Source organism: Cryptotermes secundus, unplaced genomic scaffold, assembly GCF_002891405.2.
Source record: "Cryptotermes secundus unplaced genomic scaffold, Csec_1.0 scaffold194, whole genome shotgun sequence".
Taxonomy (NCBI): domain Eukaryota; kingdom Metazoa; phylum Arthropoda; class Insecta; order Blattodea; family Kalotermitidae; genus Cryptotermes; species Cryptotermes secundus.
The window spans coordinates 822595-845846 of NW_019738957.1; the positions used below are offsets into that span (position 1 = coordinate 822595).

A 23252-nucleotide genomic window follows, 5' to 3' on the forward strand; every position below is an offset into this window, starting at 1 on the left:
TGGCTCAGCAAGAATTACATTAGTCTCTTATGACAGCAAACAAAGGACTTGGTTCATATGCCAAGCATACACACACAAACATTTTCAATCATCTATGCCCAGCATAATATCTTTAACTACAGTAGTTATTATTGGTAAAACATGTTGACATGTTGATCTTTTTCTCAGGATGGGCACGTGGATGGGCAAGAGCAAATATGGGTCTTCTGGGTCTAAATAGAGTATGGTGCCATAGAAAGATAAGAAAGAACAAATTTCAGACTTGGATTAATCTCAGCTATAGTCTTTTTTTTAAAAAATCTGGCTTGTGGAATAAATTCCAGACTGCAATTGGAATTGCAGCTAGACAGAGATGGTCCTGATATTCCAACAAACTCACTGGTACATGTACACCCATTGCTAGGCAATGTGTTAGTAAACAAGTTCCCATAAAGACAGATTCTTGGTAAACAGTCAAACAATGAGGAAGCAGCGTTTCTTTGTGTCTGTGGTGACATCACAATAGTGGATAGTGATCACATGATGTGTCTTCTATAGATCTGTCGAACACAGCAATGGACTGGCTGGAGAGTGATTATGTGACATGTTTTTCCTGCGATGCATGTCCATTCCTTGGCTATATAAGTAAAGCAGTTACAAGTTATGGATAATAGTGAAAGAAGTACGTGAACAAGCAAGCAAGGAGATATGACTGGGAAGTTCATAGTTGAACTAGAAGTTGACCTGTGAAGACTTAACATGTGATTAGAAGACTTTACTTATGTGTAATATTTGGAGTGTATGATTCAGTAACACTGTTAGGGTTCCTGTGTTATAAACCCATGAGGACTAGTGCAGGTAGACTGAGAAGATTAAAGTGGGGTGAATGTAAATTGTGTAAATGAGCAATAGTGCTTTAATTATTTGCAGTTACAACCTGTATGTATCCAATAAACCCAACTACCAATCCAAACCAATGTCTTAGTCACTGTGACATGTGGCAATAAAATGGGTGGGGGGGCATATATGGTATGAGTAGTTACATAGTGCTATGTACAAGAATGACCTCAAAGCAACAGAACAGGAAATGATACCAAATGCCTTGGCACCTCCTGTGTACAGTTTTGCCTCTGTGAGTGAGTTTATAATATTTATATCACTTCTACAACACTTTACAGATTTTTATTCATGTTAATTAGTTCCCCACATTTTTTCTCTTAGAGATATACTTACAAGCAATGTCACAGTATCTAGAAAAGAAGGTCCTCATCTCCTTCATCTAACATATTTGGTGCATGCATGTCTAGACCTTGTTCAAGTGCCATTTGTTTTAGTTTCTCAGCTTTCTGTTCAGCCTTCTGACGAGCAATCCGTTTCTTGTCCTGAATCTTCTTCAGCCTGTAGAATTCTTCTCTCTCCAACTCATCCAGCTCAGAGATGATATATGCCAGAGTCTTCTCAATGCGTGGAATTATAACTATTACAAGGAAAAAACTGTCATGACATGAACACTTCTAAACATTGTCCAAATATACATTTTATCCTTTGTGTTTCCCAATTTATTTAACAGTGCTGTGTCAACTGCATAGTTTTAGTGCATCAAATGAGAAATCGAAGTGTAAACACTATCCTGGTGTTTTCCTGGAGAAGCGAGAAAAGCCACAAATAATTTTCAAGTTAGACAATCCCTTTGTTTAGATTTAAATTGACGTCATTCAAGATATCAGGCATGGGTGCTAACCTTACACCATAATGTATGGTCAGTATTTCTCTTATGTCACTGTTTTGTAGTTCAGCACGTTCCTATGTGACGATCTGATTATGCTTGATTTTGTCCATTGCTGGTGTATGTTATAGATTAAATCTTTCAAGAGTAGCCTAAATTAATTGGCTGTTATTTTACTGACACCCCTGACCTGAAAGGTGAACAATATATATTGCATTACATTATCTCAATTGATATAGAACTAAAAAAATAATAATATTCAGATGACTATGATGCAGTGATTTTTCTGGAAAACATTCAATCTCTCAGGTGGTACATTTGGATGCACCGCCAATCAAATCAGGCCTTCTGAGATTCAGAATGTTTTCTCAATTGTTAAAAGCTGCAGCCTAAACACACTAGAAATAACACTTACCTAGAACACAGCAGATGTTGGAAATGCTCTCTGTTGTTCTGTAAGCATTCCTGACACCTGTGATACTTTACATTTGCACACTGAAGTTTTACGGAAAACTTCCCATTTGATATTTTAATTTAGTTTTTCAACTGTATGAGGGTTTGACCTATAAAGGTATTACTTTAAGGCACCCCATGAATACATGATATGGGTAACCAGTACTAACAATTCTTGCCTGAATACTCTCCCCAGAAATCTTGAGGCTCTTGAGCAATAGTGGGGTCTTGAAAGAATGCATACCATCATTCTTCATCTGCCAGCTGCTTGAAAATTAGAAGCTTCACACATCTTTCAGATATAACTGTGTCCCCAAGAAAATTAGCCCAATTACTGCATCTAAACTTACAATGCAACATACCCTGCTTTCAGAATCATGTGCTGGAACCTCATGTATTAGTACTGAGTACATGAACCCCAGTACCTGTCTTTATGTGAATTTACCTGCTGTTCAAGTGAAACCAAGCCCCATCACCAACAAAACTCTGGTAACAGTCCATATTACAGAAATGAACTCTGTTAATGGAATGGCAGGAACATAATTCATGTACTAGGCCTATTGCGGTCTAAAATTGTTTAAGTTTTGTGTCAGTTCATGCTGACAATTCTGAAACTTTTGTCTACTGTGCAAGGTGTCTGAGGGATTTCAAAAATGTATGTTCATGCCTAGCACTGACTTACCCAGTTTCTCTTCAGTAGGCAATCAATGTCAGAATTCCCCACACCAGTAATGGCCTTGTATGTTTCAATTTATTACAGTTCTAGTAATAATTTCTCTATAGCTTATGTTAGCATCATTTCCTTGCTTTTCTTGCTGCATCACTTTTTACATAGGTATTGTACCTGAGCGCTTATTCCAATGTGTATATCACTCATGGCATTTCAACACACATAATACTGTCCTGAATGAATGACTGCTTATCATAGAAGTCAAATGCAGTATCGGAAATTGTGAACTTAGGCAACATGGGCTGTGAGAGATACAACTGGGCCAACACCTAACACATAAGTTTGATACACAGCTGCACTGTCTTGAAAACTCACCTTCATACTGAATTCCAAAAATTATTTTGGAATGTGATTCATACAGCATGCACTATACACCAATAAAATTACTACTACTGTCACTACTACTGCTACTACTACTAAAAAAAGAAGGAAAGCTATCCTTGTAATAGGCTGTGAAGGCCCATAGGGTTATGAGACGTTGAGGGTTGCACATTATCTAGACAATCGGCTCAAAGATGGCGGTAAGGTTGTCAGCCTTATGCACCAACTGCACTTTACTCCCCAGGAAAATTATTTAATTAATTCCTGGTACTCATTTTGTTAGAGGCTGAGTTGCCCCCAGGGTCACGGTGGGGCCAGAAGGATTAGGTCAATTGAAAAAATCCAGTGACCTCACAGGGACTTGAACCCACAACCTTCCGGCTTGTAGCATTGTGCCTCAACCAATTATGCTACTGCGTGCCCCCGCTACTATTACTATCACTATTAAAAGTACTAATACTATGGCGGCAGTGGCAGCTGCAGCAACAGTAGTAGTAGTAATGGTGGTGGTGACAGCAGCAACTGTTATTACTTAAATTATCTTAAAGAATATTAAAAGTATTACCATGCTCAATTGCGTTTACTCTCCTGTTGGTTATCTTTATAACTTCATCTAGAGTAACAAATGATGTCTGCAGTGATGCCAGTTCAACTAACAATTTAACAGCACTTTGATAATTTTTCTTCAATTTTGCCAACTGTTGTCCACCACGGGCCAAACCAGCCAATTCATATGTATCTGTTCCATCTTGATAGCTCTCAAAAACTGGCAGAGTAACACCTGAGAAAAACAAAAGAGTGCAGAGGTGTGAGAAATGTATATGAGACCATGGGATTATCACCATCAGCATTCATGGAGTGGTCTTTTCTAAATCCATTCCACATCCAAAATTTGTTCATACCATCTCTTCCTCAGTCTTTTGATGGATCACGTCTTTCTAAGATGATGGTTCCCTAGTTTCCATGGTGGTTAACATTTTATTCTATTCATTCTACACATACATGTCATGAATTCTGTTACTTAGAAAAAAACTATTTTCCATGTCATATTTAACTTTTTGTCCTGGAAGAAACAGGTATAAAAAATATCAAGAACTTCAGTTCTGCATTGTGCAAATTCTATGGAAGTTTTCACAAGCATGATTCTGAACAATGTTGAAAATTAAGAATATTGTTTGTTTGTAGGAATCAGTAAATGGCAAAATCCAAGAGGAAATTACAGTGAATCCACAGGGCTGAGAAATTTTGTCAGATTATCAACTGGAACTCAGAAATTCCAGAAAATGTTACGTTATACAAAGTGTATTGTTTATTTATTCTGTGCAGAAAATTGGATGTGAATTATGAAAGATGTAACCAGTCTGCAAACAGTACAGAAGAAATTTCTACAAAATAGTGAAAAATGAACAAGAAGGAAAAAAATTCATTCACTATGACTGCAGGAACCAAGCCAGTCCATCTGTTGGCCACTTCATCAAAATCTCTGTTAAAAAACTGTATGAAATCCATACATACCTGCAACATTATCTTTCTTCGTTCGAATCTTTATCTGTGCCTTTGTAACATTCTGTATGACAACCTGATTAAAATCACCAGTTGCAAATTTTGCTTCAGCCAATGAGAAAGCAGCTTCTTTCATTACTTCTCCCATAAGTGTCTTTGTCTGAAAGAAAACGGATTCAGTGGTTTAATACATTTGGTATCAGCTCACAAACAACTAGTGCCAATGAACTTCTGTAACTAAAATAACTAATTCCATGGAGTTGAGACCTTCCTGACAAGCCAGTCAGCTACTCAGGGAATTTCCCAACACTTTATGGAACCAAAGGGTTCATTACTGTGTTTACATGAGCTTTCCATCGGTTCCTATACTGAGCCAGATCAATCCAGTTCACACACCTCATCCTATTTCTCTAAGATCCATTTTAATATTATCCTCCCATCTACACCAGATCGTCCTAGTGTTATCTTTCCTTCTGACTCTCCCACCAAAACCCTGTGTGCATTCCTCTTCTGTCCAATGCATACTACAAGTACAAGCCCTGTCCATCTCATCCTCCTTGACTTGATCAGTCTAAGTTAAATTGGTGAGGATCACACCTTATGAAGCACTTCAGTATGCAGTTTCCTCCAGCCTCCTCATCTGAACTTCAAACACCACTGATAATGTACACCATACTCCTCTTTCTCCTCCTCCTCCACCTTCTTCAAGGGTATAGGCTGTTGACTTGTTTCTGACTTCAAGAGAATAGTCCTCCCCTCTAGCTATGTTTTAATAATGTACTCTTGACAGTAAAATTTTTAAATAACACTATCCCATCACAATGAAAATCACACATAACCACTTCCACAAATTTATTGCAAGACAATAGGTACATGTTGCACTCATCAATCAAGAACATTCATAATTGGGAAGCAGTAGCAGTAGCAGTAGCAGTGGTAGTGATGGTGGTAGTAGTAGCAGTAGCAGTAGTAGTAGTAGTAGTAGTAGTAGTAGTAGCAGCAGCAGAAGCACCAGCAGCAGTAATATACAATACATTTAAGGCCTGAGTGGCCTTCTCATCAAGGTAAAGACACATTACTTTGGCTTAGAGAAGAAGAATCCAAGGAGCACTCTGATGCTAAGGTAATAATGCAGAAGACTGAGCACTGAACTACTCCAGTCATTCAGTCCAAGCTCCATTTAGTGGCCAAGGTTTGAGCCCTGGCTTGCTGTTCATATAATTTATAAATGGAGTGTTTGTATAGCAGTAAGAACCTACGTGATGTGGAGCCAGGATAGCACAGTCGGTACAGCGAATGGCTATGAGATGGATGGCTGAGGGGTCAGGGTTCGAGTCCCAGTCCGCGCAAGATTTTCCTCTTCTCTACATTGACCAGACTGCTTCTGGGGCACACCAATCCTCCTACAGAATGGGTGTCACAAACTCTTTCCAAGGGTATGAAAATGACTACTCACCTCCAGCTAGTGCTGAGGTCAAGAATGTGTGGATCTATACATCCACACACCCATACATCTTCATGGCATAGCGCTTAATTAGTTAAGGACAGGGACTTTACCTTTTATCTTTACCTAAGAACCCATATAAGTAATTACTGTATCATTTAACAGAATATAGGTTCCTATTAATCTGTACGTTAAATGGAAGAAACTTTGCCTTTCACTTGTTGCATAGGAAGGATTAGGAGCTCAGAAGTGTCTAGGAGCACATGTCTGGGTACTTTACAGATGACAGTATATGTAGGATCTGCCAACAATCTGATGAGACACTAGAATAATTGATAGCAGGATGTCCAGGTCTTACTAGGGAAGAGTATGTTAAATAACAGAATAGGGTCTCCACAAAATTACATTTCAATATCTGGAACATGACTTCAAAGTAGGAGGGCAAATTATTCAAACTGTGAAATATGCAGATGACCTTGTGTTAATGGCTAAGGAAGAAACTGTGCTACAGGGCATGATTGATAGACTAATTGAAAGTGCTATGGCATGGAAATGAATGTGGAGAAAACAAAAGTATGGAAAATTTCGAGACAACCAACCCCAGTCACAATAAAGATAGACCAAAAACAAGTGGAGAATGTGAAATGTTTTAAATATTTGGGTAGCTTGTTAACAGATGATGGAAGGTGTACTTGTGAAATTAAATCCAGGATTGCCATGGCAAAAGCTGCATTTAGCAAGAAGAAAAATCTTTTTACCAGCAAATTGGACTTAAATTTGAGGAAGAAACTAGTGAAATGCTACATTTGGAGCATAGCTCTGTATGGGGCTGAAACATGGACACTTAGGGCAGTAGATCAGAAACATCTGGAAAGTTTCGAAATGTGGTGTTGGAGAAGAATGGAGAAGATCAGTTGGACCGATTATGTGAGAAATGAAGAAGTGTTAATTAGAGTCAGTGAGCAGAGGAATATCCTACATGAAATAAGAAAACGGAAGGCTAATTGGATTGGTCATGTTTTACGCAGAAACTGCCTTCTAAAAGAAGCTATCGAAGGAAAGATAGATGGGCGGATAGAAGTGACAAGAAGACGAGGAAGAAGACGTAAGAAGATGCTGGATGACCTTGGGGACAGAAGAGGATACTGTAATTTGAAGGAGAAAGCTCTAGATCGCATTAAGTGGAGGAATTGTTTTGAAAGAGACTGTGGACCTGTCGTCTTGACAGATTACTGATGATGATGATGATGATGATGATGATGATCTGGAACAAGTAGGGGTGAATGTGCAAAGGAACAAACAGTACAAGCATATAAGAAAACCAATCAGAACAAGTCAGAACAAATGAGTCACTATACTCTGAACATCAAATTATAACAAACTGCACCACACTGCAACAGATCTGACATAATACTCTGAAATAGAAAAGAAACATGTTTGGTGATTGACATATCCAATACCAAATGTACTCAAGAAAGAGGCTGAAAAAATAATGAAAAGAGAAAAATCTACTGATTTCAGTACAGTGAATGTGGACTGTGAACATGAAGCTGACACCAACAATTATAGAAATGGCTGGATTCCTATCAAGCTCATTCCCAAAATACAGTGAAATCTCACTAATTCAGAATTTGTGATAATTTGAATGTTTTTTGTTTTTTTGTGCAAAACGAAACTTGGACTCCATTGTCATCAATGCTGAGTGAAACATGGCAAGATGTTAGATGTAGTAAAAGAAAAGTACAAAACACAAAAACAAATCAATGTAAGTTCACTTTTAAACATGGTCTCAATAATACTAACAATGTAGGCTATCTAAAAAGTTGTTAAGACTGACGTCAAAACTTACATTTTTACATTTTATGACACTCTGTTGCAATATGCAATATAAGTTTGAAAATAAAGTTCTACTGTTTAGAAGAACATGTGAGGTCCATTTTAAAACTTCCCTGAACATATTTTCAATAGCACTTTTGTAATTTGGACAAGTGTTCCCTCCCAATTAGTCTGAAATAGTGGTCTTACTGTATTTAGAAAACATTCATGCAGAATCGCAGAAGACGACCATTCTGGGAACAGCATACATCCTGAGGAAAATAGTAACATGGCACTTAATTCATTTCAAATGCATTTTTCAAGAATTTAGTAAGTAATAAGCCTTAGAGACAAGGTTCGACCCTGGCTCATGGACAGGATATGGACAGAATATGGTGCAAAAGTACCAGCAATGACAATGATAATTTTGAATGATACTGTGATGATGGTGATAAGAATGATGATAATATTTATAATAGCAGCAGTATGATTGTTACTGTCTTCTGGGATGTGCCATTATGTAGTTTGGTACATATTAACCAACTTTTCAGGGGAATGTGATGCTTCTGTCTTCCACCCTGAAGATGGAGGCGGCACACTCCTCCAGAACTGTGATGCCTATTTACCAACTACATAACATCACATCCCAGAAGGTAGTGAACTTCCTAGTCATTCTTGTTCATTGTATTTATTCTTCATTTACTGATGCTTTAAACTGCTTAAATATAGCACTAAATGAAAGGTTGACTGCTGGATAATAAAACGTAAAGGGAAGTTAGCAAGGCCTGATTTAAGGCATTATCCTAGAATTTGTTGGAGGGACTAAGGAATTCTGTGAAAATCTAAAAACATCTTACCTCTGGCTAAGACTTGAACCTGAAACGTTCTGAATGTAATATAGTTGTGCTAACCACTTCACTACAATGTTTGATGCAGGAAAAAGGAGAGGAAAAACTTTACAATACTGTGGCCATATAAACATATTCCCGAATTTAATGTTACTTAATCACTACATCTAACAAAGAAGGAATTCTTCTAATTTAGTCAGTCCCCTTAACCAGTCACTGAATTTCAGGATTTATTTGGACTTACTACCCCTACTATAACGTATTCTAACTAATATAAATGGTAAACAGTTCTATCTTCTAGGATACAACACCACGTAATCTGTTGAAAGTCAACCAGCATTTCAAAGAAATGTGTCCCTCCATGAAGCAGGTAGCAAAAAGGGTTCAGGTTGCTACCTGATAAATGCTAGTTTCTTGCTTGGCTTAACTATCTGACAGTGAAGGTGCAGATGATATGTTCCTGGAAGACATATCTTCACTTTCACCAAATTACATGGCGTTATAACCCAGAGGCTAGAACTTGGTATATGCAGCAATGTATCTGCCTCACCTCAATGATTTTTCCCAGAATCAGTCTAAACCTCATTTGCAACGCATCTGCTTTCCTCTTGAGCAGGCTGTGACCTTTCTGGGCCCCTTTAAGCCTTGCCTTCATTAGCGTCTGGGCCCTAACAGAATAAAAATTGTCATACAGATGCTCTATAACGGAATGCAGTTTTCATTAATAATTAATTGCACAGCATCCACAAGACCTAATCTAAGTAATACAGAAGAACACAGGCATGTTCGTTTCCGCTGTATATACATAATGTAGCGCTGCCCATCATTACAAAGGTTCGCAAGGCATTGTAATTCTTTACAATTAAATAGCAACAACACAAAAACGACAGTTAAATACCCTCTGGAAGGAAATACTGGTAGCCTGTCTTTTCCCGACATCTTCAATTAAATAACATGGGTTCAGTCAGCTGACTTTACTCTCCTGACCGCTCCTTCACTCGCGCACTCTTCCACCTTCGGCGATTATCGGTCAGTTCCGCAAATATTCGGCACTACCACGAAGCTGCATAACTATCACCGCTGATTACATCTGTGATTTTACTGGCAGAGGGTACAAGCACAAGCCACGGATCAGTACGAGCTAAACTTCGTTCGTTCGTGTTCAGAGGCGTTTAGAGCAGCCCTTGAAAACTCGATGCTATTGCAGACAACATAGCCGTGGTGACGTCATGAAAGCATCACTGCTGCCACAGTGTCCGGAGCTAACTCTATTGATACAAAATGGCTGTCACCAGTACCGAGAGCACGGTCGGTAAGAGGGTATGCTATCATATCATCAGCCTTTGCCCGGTCGGTAAGAAAGTATGCCTTTGTGTACTGCTCCCTCCCAAAGTATCATTAGTTCACACGAATAGCTACAAATAATTTGCAACCATGGCCTCTTGTACTGCAGAGGTTCTTACTCTATTGTGTGTTTCTTGTTTTCGAACTGCAATCACATCAAATCAAAATTCATACTGCGAATCAATTTGCATATAATGAACCACCATAACCGCATATAATTGCGGGAGTTCAAATTTGTTTGTTTAGGCTCTCTGGTGGGTCGAGATATGTGTGTAATTTCTACCTCCACACATAGATGCAGTAGTTACGCATGTTTCTCCTTTGCCTATGCAGTTTCCACCCCTTCATCACCTCTTTAACGTTAAAAAAGAAAACTTCGCGCTTTGCCATTACAGTTTATCTATGGATTTGATGTGATTCTCAAAATAAACGGCGATTATTTCCCTGGATTCAATAAATTGACTGATCTTTGTAAAGAGGCGAAGCTATTTCTGTGTGATAGAAAATTAATGTTTAAATATCATGAAATGACTATCAGACTTTAAGATGTCCGCAGACAGCAAGAGACCAGCTAAGAGACATACAAAAAATAGACGACGACGTGTATTAGTTGTGTAATTGTAGATGATGTGTTTTATCCCTCATCACGCTGTATTTTTTCGTAAAATATTAGTGATTACAATGAAAAGTAAGTAAAGCTATCCTTGTACCAAGCCATGAGGGCCCATAGGGTTGTGAGACGTTGGGGGTCCCACATTATCTAGACAATCGGCTCAAAGATGGCAGTAAGGTTGTCAGCCTTACGCGCCGGCCGCGCTTCACTCCCCAGGAAAATTATTTAATTAATTCCTGGTACTCATTTCTGTTAGAGTCGACCCCAGGGCCATAGTGCGGCCGGAATAATTAGGTCAATTGAAAAATCCAATGACCTCATCGGGACTTGAACCCGGATTACAATGAAATAGCATGTTAAAAGAAATAAGATTACTGAAGCAGGTTTTTGTGGCCATACTTTCTACTGATTGTGAGATAGTGAAAGTATTTCGTTTATGTCACAGCAATTCGTCTCGGACTTCAGGTTTTATGTAGAACTATCAGCCGGTCTATGTAAAATTGCTTCCGTGGTGAGGCCACGTACCTTTCTTTCCTCATTAGACTCCTCGTTAGTTGAATTTCTGCTCATATTATGTTCATATTGAACAGAATGACTCAGCAGGATCGCATATTATACTTGTATTCTGAATGTACGTCTTTCATTACAAAGTCAGAATAGCTCAGTCGGTAAAGTGGTTAGCTGAGGGTCAGCTGATAGGAGACTGATCTCAGGCGTGGATATCCATTTGCCTTCTATTACTATTGTTCTGCTTGTTATAATATCACGATGAGCAGGTCGTACGTCAGAGGGTTTTATTTTATGGTTGCTCGGAACGTCTTTAGTTTTCTTCTTTGCAGTTGGCTCTGTACATTAAATACGTCATGTACTTTCTAATAACAAAGACTTAAAGAAATAGGGACAGAGGAGTCAGTGAAGTGACTCGCTGTGGACTGGAAGACTGCTATTCGAATCCCAACGAAGGGAGAGTATTTTCACTACCGTCGCTGAGACTTTTTGAGCTCTCTCCTCACGCCACTGGATACATAGTAAAGCTGGGTACATTTCTAGTCATCCAAAATAATTGAGCTTGCATGAATGATTGCCTTATCAATCACCTTACGAGTAATATTTATTGCAGCGCTGAGGTTTGGAATGTGCAAAGTCTTAAATTGGACAAAAATTACGGACACTGCATGGTGATACATATATATGTTTCTGCAAGTATATCGAAGTTAAGTCACTAAATATTCAGCGGAACGGAAGATATTATAAACAAAAGTCGCAGAGGAAAATGAAACATTCATTTTATATCCAATACAATATTTTGAAAGTCTTATGGATTTCAAGGTTATTGAACCGAGGGAAACATTATGTATACAATTTGTAACTTGTATGTTAAACAGTCACCAATGGCTTTTCGAACATACCGAAAGATTATCCAAGTCTCTCATTCTTAATAGAAAAAAATGAAGCTGATTTCTATCTAAATTTATATGTCTAGATTCACATAAGTATAATATTTAATTACTACATAATTTACTGCCCTGCTAACGTCTTTTGTTGTCGGTCATAACAGGTCAACGTACATGAGAATAAATTCTTTAGTTGTTTCAGCAAATAATGAAAATTAAGAGGGAAGGAAACAGAACAGACTTCCGAGTGAGTACGGACTCTGTTGAAAACAGGTTCGTTTCAATATTTTAGTGTGGTGTTTTATTGCGATAGATCTTAAATTGTGTTTTATACAGATTACATACATGGTGTATATAAGTATATGTTACAACGCTCTGTGGCGGATAGATGGATTCAATATGATTATATTTTGTTAATGCATCCATGTCCGGAAACAGTTCCTCTTGGCACTAAGAGCCACAAATTTTCCGAGAGGGTGCATAAGTTTTACAGGATGCTATTCTGGTTTTACATTATAAAAGTTGCTCAAAATGGCTGTCGCCGACTTCATTGCATGTTCTGCACCGCCTGGCCATGTCATGCTGAACTCTTTGGAAGATTCCCGGCATTTCCCGGATGGTCCCAGCTGCTACTGCAATTCTTTTCACAAGATCATGTCGTGTCTCCACTGGAGTCTCGTACACCAGGCTTAGAATGTGCCCCCAGAGAAAGAAATCCAATGGAGTCAAGTTAGAGGAGCGAGGGAGCCAGGTTATTAGGCCTCCATATCCAATCAATCTGTTGCCAAAAGTTGCACCCAAATACTCGCGCACGATATTAGTTCGGTGTGCCGGGGCGCCATCATGCTGGACCCACATTTCACCACGAACTTCCACAAGCACCACTTCCAGCAGCTCAGTTAAAGTCTCTTGGAGAAATGTTAGGTAAGAGGTAAGGGCGTCCTCCTTCACATTTCAGATGCTCTAGCGCGTAAACAAAGCGTTTCCGGACATGGGTGTATTAACAAAATATAATCAGACTGAACCCATCTATCTCTCACAGAGCGTTGTAACATAAATTTATTTACACCCTGTAATTTAATTTTCCTGTACTGTGCACAATGACAGTGATTATGAAGCTTTAACATTTATTGTTTATTCATTCATTATACATGCTTAGTTTCAACTTCTCGCCAGGCTCGCTAAGTACTGTCACGTGGCCGGGGTTCTGTGATTAATAATAACGGGTTCTTGATTGCATCATTGGATTTATTAACACTAATATTACAATCACTCTCAATTACATCAACGATGACAGCTCACAATCAATGACTGTCTTAAGACTCGCTCCATTCCTTACTGAACTACGAGTGTCTTCCCTACCTCTGTGACTGACTTGGTTCTGATTTACGAATCGGTGGCTTCTTCTACGAATGACTTATGAAACACTAAGGACGAATGATGAACGAACAATGAATCAATTCTCAAGTCAAAGTCGAAGTCACATTGCGACCGACGGTCAGTCAGTCAGTAAGTCTTGGTGTCCAGCCCCAACTGGGGCTCATGACCGAATATTTGCTACTGTTTGACAATTACTTTTTTTTTTTTTTTTTTGTGGGGCGCCATCTCTAATGAGAGGACGGGCTTGTCTTTTAGATATGCTGCTGGTCCTTGCCAGCGCAGTCCCTTGGGACTCGGGACCATATTTTACTGACTCAGATTTGAGACTTTCCGTTTCGTCGCCTCCTACGTCTCGAAGGGTCACAGTGGAGGTATTCGACTCCGCCTCCACACGGGTTTCACGTGAACCGTTCTTAGCTGAACGGCGGATTGTATAGTGTCCCGTATCCTAGGAGAACCTTTACTGCTTGTCCGTTGACACGGAAAATGTGTTTCGTGCCTAGTCGCTTTTCATGAATCCACATCTTAATAGAAACGTGTTAATTTCGTAGCAACATTTTGGTTTCCACAAGCCTATCCGTTGCCGCGGAAGCATGCCTAGCGAGCCGTTGTCTAGCAATGAACTATTCCGGCTTTCAGGTGTCATGTCACAATATCAACGACTCTGAGGAATTACAGGCAAATTATATTTAATTAATATAAGAGATGTTTGTCGTATTATTAATTGCTCAACTTACTTGATATGAGGCAACTCCCATTCCCACATTAGCAGCCCATTCATTTCTTACAAGTAACACGAAGAGCACGGACTGAAACGCAGAAAATGATAAAATTGCACTTTTTACTTTTACAATCTTGTTATTTCCAAAGCTATTCTTTATTTTAAATTACATAAAGCACTCCGTGGATCTCAGAGGAGTATTTTACCTGTTGCCTGATCAGTTCTGCCGGAATTTTATCAGTATTTGACGATTCCATCGTTTCAACTTTTAAGCTGCAGTCTCACTCTCAGAAGTAGGCTCAAGTATTAATGGTTCAGACGTGTTTCAGTCTGCCTCACATAATAACTTCCTGTACATTCAACAGCTGGCTGGTGTAAATTTTCTAGCTATGTAAGTTATCGAAGGAATCCGAAAGTAGATCATCACTGTCGTCCTTTATGGGGTTAGTTCTAGGTTAGTGACCTTCCTTCGTTTAATTTTTAGTTCTATAGAAGGTTCTAATATGTTTGTTCCTACCGTTCCTTTCAAGCTCATTAAGATTTTCTTTCAGACATTTATGGAACAAGCATCTGAAAGTAGAAAGGAAGAAAATGGGGCAAAGAACATACTGTAAGGGATTTTCTTAAAGCACTGTTAGGCAAAGACTCAGTAAACACGTTCCAATGAGCAATAATGGAAATTGTGTCTCAGTGGACGAATATTATAGTTCGTTTCTAGGCAGCAGTCAGCGCGCCAATGAACTCGCTGGATAACAATCACGTGACTAGTGTTGTCTGTCCGGTCCGTGCGGATCATATATAAAGAGGATCTGTTGTAGCTTGGATTAGTCCAGCAGCTGAAAATACAAGGACGAGAATGGAACATGTACAGATCAGGATTGAAGAGTACAAAATGATCGAAGACGAAATAACAAGAAGATTTCATAGTGAGTTGAAGTGCTAGTTTCTGTGTTGGGATCCGTTGCCAGGAGACGACTAGTGAAGACGGAGAATCCTAGTTCTTGTGCATCGGTGACCTGAATGTATGTAGAATAGCGATAGCATTATAATTGAGTATGATTAAGAAAATATGTAACCGAAGTGCTAATAAACCAAATCATCTGATCTAGAACCCGTTATTTTCGTCACCCGTACTCCCCCACACGTGACAATATTAATGAAAACTTTGCGAATAATGAAATGCAGAGGAAGACAACGGAGAGAAGTTGGAAGGACATTTCTCTGAGTCAAAGGCAAATCACGATAGAAGAATCCGGAAGAAGTAGAATAAGAATGAAGAAGGGGAAATGAGCAGAAAGAAAATATTAATAGAAGATAAAGATAAGGAGGAGAGAGAAATTTAAAGAAAGGAGATAGACAGAGGAGAGAAAGAAAGATAAAAGAAGTTCAGAAATAGAGAAAAATTTAGCGAGAGATATAAAGGTAAAGAAAAGTAGTCCTATTAGAAAAGAGAGAAGAAATTAACGGAAGAAAGGAGATAGGAAAGAAAGCCTTATATATCAAATATGGACAAAAGACTAGACGCTAACACTTCATGACGTTAATGACATGTACGAAGAGGAATTAAGAAGGGAGCAAAGTATTGATATTATGTACCTTTCAGACAAGCACTGCATGCTTCAGTCTGTCCGCAAGATATCTACCTGATTTCTCTCCCTCTACCAATGCTGAAAGTGAAATTTATTTTTTGAAAGTGTTTTATGCTATGGCTGCTCGTTCACAGACAGTCGAGCAGCTCGGCCGAGTGTAGAGGCTTGTCACAAGCAGTCGCGCGGCTTAGTGTGTGCAGGCATGGTTGTAGGTTTCGTACAATTGTATGGGCCCACTTGTAACTCAACGGCCTACTTAAGTTCAAGTTCATAGACAATGCATCTGGAATTCGTTTCAGTGCCTAATATAGAAATTGGACTCTCTAGTTAAATTTCATAATTTTAAGGCATCTCAAATTTTGTTATTTTATGTAAAGAAAGAAAAGAAGAACCTGTTTTGAAATCACAGTTATCAGCAAGTGGCCTGTTTTCTCTTTCGCCTCTGACAGAAGAATCGAGATTACTACTTCCTGTGTGTTTAAAGCTCCTGATTTTGTGTTACATTATAGAATTCAGGTCAGGTTTTGTGATTGCGGCAAGTTTATGTGTTATTGCTGGGAGATCTTATTAATATGGATGCAGGAACTTACTCTGAAGGATCAAACAATGTTGTGGTGGTTGCAGCTAAGCACGTGGGGACGCTGGGAAAGGCCCCATTACTGCGAACGTTATTGGGAACAAACGGTTCAACAGTGAACGACGTGGTAAATGCGTCTACAATTTGTCAAGCGGATGCAGTGCCTGCGATGCAAGAATACTACAAAGGTAATCTCCGCAACGTCGGTCACGGTAGCCGAGCGGTCTAAGGCATGCACTGTCTTCGCTCGCTCGGAAGCCGGGATCGTGGGTTCGAATCATACTCAGGGCATGGATGTTTAATGTTTGTGTATGTGCGTTTTTCTGTATTTGTGTACAGGTAGAGGCCTTGCGACGAGCTGATCACCCGCCCAAGGATTCCTACCGAATGTTTAAGATCTAGTAAACCGAAATGAAACGAGATTTTCATGGAGGTAGGCCTAGGCCCAAATTGGGGCTGTAGCGCCACTAGAAAAAAAATCTCGGCAACAAATATAAAGCATGGTGATAATTAAATTAATTTTTTCTGTACTACGCTCAATTTATGTGGAGTTTAAGTTCACGGAAGCTACTATACCATCATCTGTCAGCAATTCAGTCTAATAATCCTTGACTTCAGCAAGAGAAATTACACATTACCTTGAAAATGCGTTCTTACAGAAGAGAGTTATTTATGTTACTATGGAATGTCACAATCGAGCAGCCAGTATTAGTGTTTTGTAAACAAGATCTAAAAGTCTGTAACGTTGGTACATTAGTTCAAATATTATGTTTTTGAACATTATGCAACATATTGTTTTTATCTAAAGACCGTCCTGTTTATTTTTCAACACACAGCATATCGGATACTGGATTCTGTCTACGTCTTCAGGTAAAACCTACTCAGTTCTACCCAATCGATCTATTGATCTATCGATTGGGGCCAACTGAGTACATTCTACCTGGAGACGGAGACAGAATCCAGTCTCCGAAGCGCTGTGTTTTGAAAAATAAACAGGACGGCTTTTAAATAAAGACAGGACGGTGGATAATGTCCAAAGACGTAATATTGTAACGTGTCGGAAAACCAGAGGAAGAATGGACCGCTACATAGGAAGTAACAATAGCGGCACTGTAATTCCAACAGTGAGCCGTTGTATCGAGAATATCGAATCTCCACGGTTACGACAAATACGCTAGCGTTCCCACAGAGACAACGCAATAACAATGGGTCATTGCGTAGGAAACGCGGAGCCAACAAAGCGACGTTTCCACTGTTATAACAAAGGGTTCGTTGCCTAACAGCGGGCAAGGTTACAAATAGCCCAGCTTCGACGAGAAGCCTTCAGTCTTCATAGAGCCAGCTAAGAAGCCAGCCGTTATCCAGCCTTCGAAGTAAAGTGTCGTGGAACATCCGCCGCAGAAAACAGTTGAGGGGTTACAGTGAACAGTAATTGTACTTGTGATTGTGTAAGGGGAAGAACAATAAAGGTTCTACTTAATTTGAGGCCTACGTGAATCTATCTGTAGCGTGACACACGAAACACGCTACAATATCTTTATTAGCGTTTCGCATTTTGGAAGTCTGAGTTCGAATCTCTTTCCGGAAACCGGCTGTGTGGATTGAGGGTTTTCGTGGTTTGGCTCATTCCCTGCAAGCAAATTCCGGGACGATAAGCTCAAATTATACCACTGCTGCTTCCTACCATTTCATTTCCAATTCTTTGCTAATTAATCATGCTGTAGTAACTAAGAGGGCTGCTAAAAGAGCAAATTTATGTTAGCAACGAAATATGGACATACGAGTATTAACAGGGAGGTTTTCTTCAAGTAGAAAACAGTACGGAAATGTTAAAGGTGGAATAAACTCTGGGAATGCATATTATTTTTCACTCCAGATTCATTCATCAGTTGTATTCTCTTTCAAAAATGCTGAAAACTAAATTCCAGTATTTTTCCTATGCATAAAGGCAGTACTTTGAAGGCGTGTATGGATATTGAAGTCTCCATCGAACCAAAGCACAGTGTAGTACATATCTAACATACACATGCCCAGACTAGAAAATGCACATGTCATATTAATGATCACAAAATAACAAAATTCATATCGGGAAATACGCGTACCCAAAACATCATACGCAGGTCACAGTAGCCGAGCGATCTAAGGCATGCACTGTCTTCGCTCGCTCGGAAGCCGGGATCGTGGGTTCGAATCCCACTCAGGACATGGATGTTTGTGTGCGTTTTTCTGTGTTTGTGTATAGGTAGAGGCTTTGCGACGAACTGATCACCCGCCCAAGGAGTCCTACCGTATGTCTAAGATCTAGTAAAATCGAAGTGAAAAAGCGGAGGGTTTCATGGAGGTAGGCCTAGGCCAAAATGAGGGCTGTAGAGCCAATGAAAAAAAATCACACATTCATAACAACGTATATATCATTGACACTCACCTCTAGAAGCCATGACCTGGTTTTACTACGAAGACCCTTTAACAACAAGGATCCGTCAATTAGACTTAATATGCCTAATACTACGCTGTAGCACCTGAACTTTAGAATTAACTTGGCATATATATATATATACATGAGTATATTCTTAATCTCTTAAGGACTTAGTAAGTTTTTAATAATATTTTAATATTTTGTAATATAATCAACATACTTATATAGACTTTTAATTTAGCCTAGATACGTCTATATATATATATTATATTTTATATACTTAATTGTAGTACTTATTACTGACTTCAAGCAAAATTCTCTTGCCATATAATATGACACTTTGCACTGGTATGGATCCATATTAGTAATTCACTGACTAGACATATTCCTATATTAACTGCCTGCTATGGTCCTGTGTGACTCAAACATGTAGCAGGGATAAAAGTTTTAATTATAAAAAATTAAATTGAGTATACAATTGTTGTGGTGACGGTTTAACCTAACTATGCTGTATGTTTGGCCGGTCACGGTAGCCGAGCGGTCTAAGGCATGCACTGTCTTCGCTCGCTCGGAAGCCGGGATCGTGGGTTCGAATCAGTTTCCTGTGAGGTACGAACTGAATTCTTATATATTATTCTTATACACTNATACCCCGGCAATTTCCTGGAGGGACTGAAGAAAACCATAGAATCTTCAGTCATAATAGACAAAGTTCCGGCTGAGATTCCTACCGGACAACTCCCGAAAACAAGCTAGAAACGTTACCAGCGGCTTTTTATGATGATATGAATACAGTACCATTTTAGCCACGTGTGCTCTAAGGTAACGTGGACCTGCTTGTCGCCATGCCATCTCGCTCGGGGTCACCTCAGATGTTTCCTTATTCTCACGGTGATTCAGCTAACGTTATGTTTATCTGTTTCATCATGACGTGATAAAATGTACATTTTCTTATCACCAGTTCAGGGATAAGGAATGGCCGACCGTTGTGTGCCTAAATCATAAATAGCGCTGTAGTAAATGTGATTAAGAGAGATGTAAAAAAGGTGTTAATAAATCCAAACATCCGAACTACAACCCGTTTATTTCATTACGCACATCACCCTAATCGTGACATTATTATTATTATTATTATTATTATTATTATATGCAGTACCATGCTGAACAGCACAAAGAGTGAAACACTTCTGTCTTAACTACTTGGCATTTTGATATTAGACGAATATGCTCGAAATATTGCAGTTCAAAAGCACGCTGGTACTTAGAGCTATCAATACTCTGGTCATTATCCATGACCCTTGTTTCTTATTCGAAACGACGTTTCGGAGACTGGACTCTGTCTCCGACCTCAGGTAAAATTTGCTACTCTGTTGGGCCCAATCGATAGAGCCAGTCCTTACTCCTGTCACCAGAAGCAACACAAGTCAGGATGTATAAACAAAGCATGAGAGAAATCATCTGAGAGAGTCACATAGAGACACTCGAACTACATACATGAGACTTTGCATATATTGTCGTGTACAGTACGTATTCTGGCCAGAGTCCATGGAACCAGAGCCCAGCCTAAAATTGAAGACGAAACTGCTGAATGAAGTTAAAAAATACCAACGCCAGGTATTATAATATACATAATTTTTTTAACTCACTGTCACACAGTCATCCGGCACTGTACAGCAGACGTGGCAAAACTTAGGCCCGCGAGCCGAATGTGACTCGTGAGTAATGAACTGGAGAGGGTGTCGCTGGAAAGCAGTCGTGGCCCAGTTTAAGATAATACCCCGGCAATTTCCTGGAGGGACTGAAGAAAACCATAGAATCTTCAGTCATAATAGACAAAGTTCCGGCTGAGATTCCTACCGGACAACTCCCGAAAACAAGCTAGAAACGTTACCAGCGGCTTTTTATGATGATATGAATACAGTACCATTTTAGCCACGTGTGCTCTAAGGTAACGTGGACCTGCTTGTCGCCATGCCATCTCGCTCGGGGTCACCTCAGATGTTTCCTTATTCTCACGGTGATTCAGCTAACGTTATGTTTATCTGTTTCATCATGACGTGATAAAATGTACATTTTCTTATCACCAGTTCAGGGATAAGGAATGGCCGACCGTGCTAGCACTTCATCAAGCCCGCTATTACAAACCACTGAATGTTAATGTAATCAACATTTTAAATCGAAATTGGTAGATGTAAACACACTTCGTGCATACCTATGCATAAGATAAGTTTGTTATTCTTTCAAAATTTGTTGCGGTTAAATTTCTTCTAAGGCAACTACCGAAGTTGACGGACTTACGCACGAAGGCAAGAATTGTATTTCTGTTCCTTATTTTGTGGTTGCATTGTTGGTTAAACCCTACAAAATCATCTTTCAGTTGTGTTTTCCCCGTTACACACTTTCTTTCTCTAGATAGTCACAGAATTAATGAGGAAACTCCTTCAATTACCGGAGGAAATTCTTAAGCAATGTAGAGCATGCCGTTTGTTTACAATTTATACCGTAGGAGCGCTACTGGCGTTATCATTTCGAAACTAAACACACACTCCCTGAGACACAATATTCCACGTGAATGTGGCAGATGTTAAATCGGCGAAACAGATGGAAGTACACATTTAGGATCATAGATTCAATCTGATGCAAGGTCTGCTCGGAAAATCAAAATTAGACTAAGAAGTATAGGAAGAGAGTCACCACATATGCAGGAAATAGGCGAAGTTTTTACGTATAGACTGAACTTAGCAGGAAGGCATGAGCCCACACATCTCTGGTAGCTCAACCCAGCTCGGATGTCTCACTCATCCTTAAACAGGAACTCAGCAAGTTGCAACTCTATCCAGTGTTTAAAATTGTGGGAGAATGTTCCGAGTCCCTGGTGGCAGTAAGCAGATGTCTTTGTATAATAACTGTCAGTATCGGGCTATCTGCTGTAAGATTCTTATTCATATGCAGGCATTTATCTTCTTGGATTTTAATCCTCTGAACTTGTTGAGTTTACAATTTTATTCTGTTAGTTTCTTATCAAGGGTTTCAGAGGCAGATTATTAAAAAAAATAATGTATATTATAATACCTGACGTTGGTATTTTTTAACTTCGTTCAGCACTTTCGGCTTCAATTTTAAGCTGGACTTGGTATGCCTGTTGTTTATGAAATGTGCAGTTTTTATGCTATGAGTGGGTTGTAGAACTGGTTTTGTTTTATGTAAGGAACTGGGGCATGAGGCTAGGCTCGGCCGAGGTTTTGAGGTTGTAAATTCAACAACTTTGCAATCACGTGAGATCTCTTCGGAAATCCACTCTGAGCAATCAAAAGTCTTAAAAGTCTTATTCGGACTTGCTTCGGATTCTGCACTGGCGTCATCATGAGTTGTATTTTATGAGCTTGTATTTTATCTTTAGATTTCTTTCTTGTCTCAGCACGGATCCCGTAGAACGTAATTCTGTTACGAAATATCGTTCGTTGCTTTGCACAGCATTGTACTGTCAGAATACTCGACGTATTTTCTGTGGCATTAACTCTACGAAGAACGCTGTATAGAGGCATCCTACATGAATAGTCCCTTCCGACACTTTGAATTTTGAACATTATTTCACAGCCCTGCCCATTTCAGGGCAACTAAATTCTAAGCATGCAGCTCCATCGAGATATGCTAGCAAACGTCAGGTGACTACACAATGATTCTGCTGCCAGCACCGGACACGCATGAGGGAACAAATTTCCGGAGGTCAGGTCTAAAGATGGACTGGATTTCCTGCATTAAAAATGACAAAGTATGTTAATAGACAATATATGAATATGAAAGCTAAATAGACATAAATAAATGATTTTGAAAGAGGATTAATTGAATGCAACTTACGTATTGTACCAGTCTATATCTTCCGTAAGCAAAGTCTATAGAATTCAGCCTGAATCATCAGAAATTTTATGTAGTATTTCCTTTATACTCTTAGGAAGGTTGCCCCGTATAATGATCTAACTACGCCAAAATAAAACGTGTCAACAAAGTTCAGTGTAGGTTCACCTATAGAGTTAATCGAAATACGATAGTTTTGCTGAAGAATCTGACGAATATGGTGAAACAAATAAATAGATTTTGAAACATCCTTTTTAGAAACGAACCAAAAATTATTTAATGAGGACAAAATTCAAAATTAAAAAGTGCTTGAAAGTAATGCCTTGTTTCTTTCTACGTGCTTTAGAGTGCTGATGCGATTTTTGTATTATTTTCCAGTGGGTTATTTCATATTATGCATAAGTGTGCCCAAGTGATATTTGTGGTTATTTATTGGAATCACGAACATAGTATTCTACTCTGCAGATACGAATCCATTGTTACAAAGCGCCTCGCTGCATGCAGCATTAAATTGCTTTTCCTTGAATATTTACCCTGTTCAATT

General features: G+C 39.1%; 2 protein-coding genes across 2 annotated transcripts in view; one reads left to right on the forward strand and one right to left on the reverse strand.

Annotated features, from left to right (window-relative positions):
• Positions 1-294: 294 nt before the first annotated feature.
• Positions 295-9843, reverse strand: LOC111871389 (V-type proton ATPase subunit D 1). The gene is made up of 5 exons (XM_023864470.2): positions 9718-9843; positions 9370-9487; positions 4725-4872; positions 3775-3990; positions 295-1456 (listed from the first exon to the last, which is right to left on the reverse strand). The coding sequence occupies exons 1-5, from the start codon at positions 9756-9758 to the stop codon at positions 1230-1232; spliced, it is 750 nt and encodes a 249-aa protein (XP_023720238.1). The 5' UTR covers positions 9759-9843; the 3' UTR covers positions 295-1229.
• Positions 9844-16031: 6188 nt separating this feature from the next.
• Positions 16032-23252, forward strand: part of LOC111871392 (organic solute transporter alpha-like protein) — a 47812-nt gene continuing 40591 nt past the window's right edge. Inside the window, exon 1 of the mRNA XM_023864482.2 lies at positions 16032-16625. Within this exon, the coding sequence (XP_023720250.1) occupies positions 16433-16625 (193 nt within the window). The 5' untranslated portion in view covers positions 16032-16432. The remainder of the gene's footprint in view (positions 16626-23252) is intronic.